The sequence below is a fragment of the Poecilia reticulata genome, linkage group LG14 (genome assembly GCF_000633615.1).
Source record: "Poecilia reticulata strain Guanapo linkage group LG14, Guppy_female_1.0+MT, whole genome shotgun sequence".
Taxonomy (NCBI): Eukaryota; Metazoa; Chordata; class Actinopteri; order Cyprinodontiformes; family Poeciliidae; genus Poecilia; species Poecilia reticulata.
Window position 1 is genome coordinate 13,806,070 of NC_024344.1, and position 7,147 is coordinate 13,813,216.

Consider the following 7,147-nt stretch of genomic DNA (forward strand, 5'->3'; position numbering starts at 1 on the left):
CCAGCTGTTCCTCTGCTTTGCTCCAATAATCTTCCTTTCATAACTTGCTGCCCCTGCAGCGTCTCTACAGAAATGGAGCCGTTTGAAACAGGATCAACGTTTTACTTGAGAATGAAGGACAATGTTTATTTTAAACACTGACATCACTGCACTGAGTTTCTGCTGTGATGTTTCCGCTCCAATGATGAGAAGTTGTGGTAAAAGAAGAACAGAACTGTTTTTTTTGTTTTTCTTTTTCCAAGGGGCTGATAAAAAAAATGAATTAGATATGTTTCTTTTGCTTTTGTTTTTAGATGAAACCATAAAATAAAATTCACTTCGAATAAACTGTAAACAGCATTAATGTAACACATGAATAGTTATAATTGTTTTTTTCCTCTACTTGGTTTGTGTTGCGTGCGAACTCTGGCACACAAACTGTAAAATCCCCTTTTCATCTAAAAACAAGTGATGGGTGAGAATGATCTCACCTACCACAGATAAATGAGGCCTTAGGTGTGAAAAAAACAGTCATGAGATCAGACACTGTGAAATAGTCTGGAGTTTAAATAGATTTAAGAAGAGACTTTAAAAATGTGCATGGAGTGAAAAAAAAAAGTTTCTATGTGTTTTATTTAGCGGCGTCTGTTTGTGAGACAGGAAGAAGGATGGAAGGTTTTCTTTTCAGCAGAATAATTGCCTAATAATAATATCAGTCAAACCTACATCACACACCTAACCCTGCATGTTTTAGTTCTCTCCCTGGTTTAACGCACCTGGATCCAATGATGGATCATTAGAGCCCTAAGAGGAACAAAGACCTGCTGAAAATGTTGTTACTACCAGCAGAGACAGAACTAAAACATGCAGGATGTCGTCCCTCGAGTACCGACTTTAGACACCTCTGTCATACACTGAACTTTAACCTGATACTAACTTTAGCCTCATCTACAATATGTCATGTCTTAGTTTCTTAGCTTAGCATAAAGAAGCCGTTAGCAGCTCTGCTAACCCACCATGGCTTGTAGCTGTGAGGTCAAGGAAAAGCATTTGGTTTTCTCAGTGGCGCTGCCAGGACTCTTGGGCCCCATGACAAAAAAGTCCATGACTCATAAAAAGCACCACAATTTTAAAGGCTTGCAACTGATTTTCTTTCTTTGGTTCAATACTGAAACCAGCACAATATTAACTGCTAGTCAATTTTACATGCAACAGTCTGCATACGTATGCAAATAGGTTGCTTGCAATTTTTTGTATTAGTTTTAGCTTACTGTAAGGTCTCACCCTACCAGCAGCAGTCATAAGCAACTTGCAAAATATTCATGAAGCAATCTAGACTTCTCAAAAAATGCTATGTAGTTACATTTTGTTCAAGCTGCAGTATGCAACTTTAATAAAAATATATTTTCTCCATATTTGTTAAAGCTGTCACCATGTCGTGATGGCTTGCAGTGAGACAGATAATCTGTGAAAATATTGTTCTCCAACTCCTCCAGAACTACTATTGCTAACTAAAGTAAAGCACCGTTCTGAAAAAAACAACCAATCAGAACCAGGAGGAGTGTCTTAGTGCTGTCAATCATCCTCACTCACTGACTGCTAAACATGGTTATGGTGGAGAAATAAATAAGTTATCATTACAGGAAACCGTTTAGCTGCCGTCATTGGTAGCTATGCTAACTAGACTGAGCATTCATAACAGGCTATGCTAGCAGCAGCTCAGCACAAAGCGAGGGGTAGGAAGGATGAGCAGCAACATGAGATTGTGATTGACAGCACTAAAACCCACCTCCTGCCTCTGATTGGTTGTTTCTAGAGCGCACTGGGTGAAGGCAGAGGATTTATTTTCCTCAGATGATCTTTCATACCGTACAGTCACAACATATTGACAATTTTAACAAATGAGTAAAAAAATAAAATAACACAATAATAAAACAATTATATATATATATATATATATATATATATATATAGTGTGTGTGTGTGTGTAATTATCATTATATGATTATATACATTGACTATAAGAATGTGAATACCAACTCTGGCTCCCGTATCTTGTCTCATTGTTATTGTGCTCCCGTTTTTGTATATATATATATATATGTGGTGTTCAGAGCAAATATGGATGTGTGCTTTTTAGTGTGGAAGGGGTAATATATTATTTTTACTGCTAAAAGCCATTTAAAAAAGCACAATATGATTAATTTTGTTATTAATAGGGCCCTCAATTTCTATAAACAACAACAACAACAACAACCAAAAAAGCTATTTTGCAGGGCCCCCTGTCGGCCAAGGAACCTTGGAATCGTCCTACCTTTTCCCCCCTAAATGGCGCCCATGGGTTTTATGAGGGCACTTAATTTGTAGTTTTCTGTACTAAATCTTTCACTTTAGTCCAGATCTTCCACCAAGAGACGAGGAGACATTACAGAGTGTCCTGCAGAAACTCTATAAATACAACTGCAAATGAGCTGAGCTTCATCTTCAGTGACATCCTGCTCAAGAAGTGTTGACCAAAGAAACAGAAGTTCTCTTTAATGGTATGACAACTCAGCATCGCCCTCTTGTGGTTTTTGAATACAGACTGCAGACCATTATTTAAGAGTTTAGGTCTTCACTTCTTTCATTCTGCTTTAATCTCAATTTTCCATTCATCTGACACTAAGAAGTGTCCAATTTATTCTCGTTTCAGAAGAAATCACACGTGTTTCAAGGTTCTCTGAACTGCTGTTTCTGCTAAACTAACATGGTTGTTGCAGTTGCAGGCAGCAGCTGTGTTTTCAGTGAGGATGAGGATGTTGAGTTTGATGATGGATGTGTGAGATGTTCTGCTGCCGTTTCCACCACAGCCAATCACTCTGGATCTGGATGGAGCAGGTTAATGTGAAGCAGCAGAATCCTGCAGACACACAAGTTTTCTTCCTGGCGGGATCACTGAACATCCAGCCCTTTTCTGGAACTCTGAATAAAATTACTTAATAGCACCATCTGCTGGTTGCTATCTGTAAGCACAAGGTACTGACAGAAAAAGTCTGGTGGGATTTTTATTTCCTACCAAGATTCCCAAATTAAATAAATAATGTTCACCGTTATCAGGACATAAACTAGAACACACTTTTCCTTTTTGTTTTTTATTGATAATATATTACTTTGCATAACCAAAATGTACATTTTAATTTATTTTGTATCAGGTGCTGCATCTCCAACTGATACTCCATTATTTTAATTTTGTAACTCTCTAAATATAACAATAATATAAAAATGCATTGATGTTTGTTTTATTTTCCTCCTGATACTTAAAACCTAGAAAGAGCAAAAAATAAAAACTCCTTTCAGTCATCTATTATCTCTTAAAGCAGAATGTAGGTTTGACACACTATAAAAACGGAACAAATCCTGAACAAACGATGATAAATAAACACACTGTGATAATTGGAGCTGTTTGTCATTTTGCCGTTTCCACCACAGCCAAACACTCTGGATGGATCAGGTTCATGTGAAGCAGCAGAATCCTGCAGACACACAAGTTTTCTTCCTGCGTCACATCATTGAACTGACGGCCATTTTCTGGACCGATAACTTGGAAAACTTTGACTTAATGGCTCCATCTGCTGGCTACTACCTGTAAACACAAGTCACGGACAGAACACAGCGTTTCATTCCCAGAATTCTCAGTTCAGGTCTGAAGTTTTAGATCTATGGTCTGTATTATAATTCAAGCATTTAAAGGGGCCCTACACCATTGTTCCCACATAAGGACAATGATATAGTATGATCCAACTAAATATTAGATTCTTGATTAATATGGGCTGTTGCTGAGATTTTTATACGTTGCATAAAACGGTATCATCATAAGGAATGAAATTACAACAAAGTAATGTTACGTCCAAATTAATACTGATGTTTATTGTGTGACTAACCATGCAGCAGAGAGCTGTAATCTCTTTCAGTCTGGTTCACGTCATGATCAGTGGTCGGCCTCTGGCTGCTGCTTTCAGACTGAAATAACCTAAAAATATCGAAGCGGATTAAGTTTAACTGTGAAGACAAAAATTAAGAGTTTATGACTAAGATGAAGAAAACAGATATTTCATACTGACCTGATGCAGCACAAACCTGGAGAAGATTAAAAAAGCCATTTAGATCATTGAGAACAGAATTAAAATGTGGAACCATATTTCAAAAGTCATATTAAATACAATTAAATACATGTATTTAAGTAACAGACTAAAGTTAAGAAGCAATAAGATGAGAAGAAAATATTCTCACCTTTGGATCGTCTGCAGCGCCACAACAAGAGCAGGAGGATAATGAGGATAATGAGAACGATTCCAATAAGAGGTCCAACGATCAACAACACAGGAAATGAAGAACTGACAGGACTAGACACAGTTACTGCAAAAATAAAACAATTACAAAAAATTAATTAGTCCCCATTTAATTCAATAATAGTTATTAGTCTGTTAATAAAAGTTACAAACTGCAGCTTTAACCTGATATTGTTGTGATCTTATTTATTGGGAAAAAAACAAAAACATGAAGCTAAATGTTGACTGGGCTGCATTTCAGCTGAAGTTTGTTTCAAGTGAACTTTACAATATAATGAGTGAATATTGATGTTATTAAATAAATCCTGCTCCATGAAGTCTTGCTGATCTTTCCTCACAGCTCCAGGTCAGAAACAAACTTATCACAACAATGAGCTGCTTAATCTAAGCAAAAGGACATTAAAAGAAGAGGAATCTGACTGAAATTGATCAATACACAGTTAAATTATTTTTATAGATTAAAATAAACTTTGGGGAAAAGTTGCATATGTAGCAAATTATAGCAGTTGTTATTTTATTATTGTAACATTAAAGGAAGTGGGAAAAAAAATCTGCTCCTTATTTTCAACATTTAAACATTTCTTACTCAGATGAGGACTGTTCAGATTCATTCTGGTTTGTCCAAAGAAGAAACTTCATTTCATCCAACAAATGAGGAAAACCTTTTTTCCTACAATCTCTTCAACAATTAAATCACCTGCTTGGCTTCACTCCACTGTGCTGAAGAAAACCAGTCATCTCTGCATCTACACTGACACATGTAGTCTCCACTGCTGGACTCAGAGACAATGAAAGTCCAGTCTTTACTGCTTGTCCAGTGTATGACTGACTCATCTCTCTTCCATTCACACGTCCACTCAGTGGTTTCTCCTCCCTGGACCTCACATGTCAGAGTGATCCTCTCACCTCTCGCCACAAAAAGCTTGTTGGAAACTGTTTACATCCGATGTGGACAGAAAAATCAAATCACAAGAAAAAATTTATTTAATTAAGAAGAGAACACAAGAGAAATGTTAGTGTCATAATTTTAGGTTCTAACAGTTTTAAAGAGAAAAAAAATTCAGTAGAATTAGTTTCAGGAAGTTATAAAAAAAAGAAACTTACACATTATCTCTATGGTGACATCATGGCTTGAATGACTGTAGAATGAGGGATTTCCTCTCTCTCCTTCACACCTGTAGATTCCTTCTTGTCTCACAGTGATATCACYGTTTTCTTTATTAGTGAGTTGATCTTCAGCTGTGTTTTTGGTTCGTCTGAACCATCTGTATTTCYATCCAGCAGAGGGCTCCACTGAGCAGCTCAGTGTCACACTGCCCCCTACTGGTACACAGCAACCTTGTTCATTCAGCTTTGACTCCGTTTACCTGTTAAATTCAGCCATTGCTTGTAAAGTTATTGAATATTTATTTGTTCTGATATGAATAAGATCAAAAGTTGTAGTTTATTGATTTAAACTCCATGTTGACCTGAGGAAACTTTTCAGAGCCAAGCCTGACAGCTCCCAGCTTTTACTTTAAAAGAAACAGCGCCATTCTGTGGATCTTGATGCCTTTAAGGCGAGGTCATCAAGTGACAAATAAAATAAAAATCAAAAACTGAAAACCAGAGTCAGCTCTTTGCTTACGTTGTACACCGTTTCTATTTGGAAATAACTTTTTAACTCAAAGGATTCATTCATTCTGAGTTCATCTGCAGGTGAAACACATCTGGATTATTTTTTTCAGTGACTGATTCTTGTTAAATAACAAAGCTGTTCCACGGTTAGCTGATTACAAAGATAAACTTATCAACTCAAAGAGCTAATAAGTTAATAATAAACGTATTAACTCAAAGAACCCAGACTGATGTTGTTAGTGAACAACTACCACAAAAACAAACAAGGTATAAAACATCTTTGTATAAATTAGAAGAAACAAATACAACTTATTTTATAAGTGTTTTTTTCATTCATCTGCTTATATTGTCTCACGAAAAAGGTTTCATTTGATATAAAAATATAACAGATTTCAATAGTGATATATAGGTGAAATGATATGAATAATGTGAAAGAAATAAAAGTCTAAGAAGAATCTGGACACAGTAGGGTCTTTTGCTAAAAGTAATCATTTTTAATCACTAAAAACGTGGTGCAGTTCTAACCCTGAGGACGAGAGCCGTCTTCATGACCGCCAGTCTGGATGACTCCATCATTTCTGCTGCTATCTGAGACCTTACATCTACAACATGACAAAATATAGTCAGTGAATTTAATACTTAAATTAACAAAAAAAAAAAAAAAAAAAAAAAAAAAAAAAAAAGTGAGCAACTGACCTGGAGCAGAATAAATCTGTGAAAAAAACAATTGCCGTTACATTGATTGAAAAATTGTTTTTCTTTCTCCGTTATAAAATTTATGCACTAAATTAATTTTTAAAAAAATCTCACCCTTGTAATGTTTGCAGAAGTACAACAAAAAGAGGAGAAAAAGGAGAATAAACCCAACAACTGGTCCACCAACGATCAGCAAAAAAGGATGTGAAGAACTGGACACAGCGACTGGAAACAAACGTTAAATGGAAACAGATGTTTTACATCTGCAGATTTGGTCACAGCATTCTCTGATTTCCTGAAAAAATATTATTTACATATTTAAACACATTAATTCTGAAATATTTTATCTGTTCATGAACAAATATCCTGATTTTTTTTTTTTTCTGACTTATTTGATTCATTGTTTAGTCAGAGTTTGAAAGCAGTTATATAACACAGAGGCTGAAACACAAATGGAATATACATATATAGGTACTGTGTATTACTTTTTATTTATATATATATATATATATATATATATATATGAG

At 35.5% G+C, this 7,147-nt stretch overlaps 1 protein-coding gene across 1 annotated transcript in view; it reads right to left on the reverse strand.

The window, feature by feature from the left end:
- Positions 1–7,147, reverse strand: part of LOC103476160 (uncharacterized) — a 44,257-nt gene that overhangs the window by 28,514 nt on the left and 8,596 nt on the right. The window contains exons 9-13 of the mRNA XM_017308513.1: positions 6,735–6,845; positions 6,621–6,636; positions 6,450–6,526; positions 4,080–4,095; positions 3,900–3,988 (exon numbers count right to left, since the gene is read on the reverse strand). Of these exons, the coding sequence (XP_017164002.1) occupies positions 3,900–3,988; positions 4,080–4,095; positions 6,450–6,526; positions 6,621–6,636; positions 6,735–6,845 (309 nt within the window). The remainder of the gene's footprint in view (positions 1–3,899; positions 3,989–4,079; positions 4,096–6,449; positions 6,527–6,620; positions 6,637–6,734; positions 6,846–7,147) is intronic.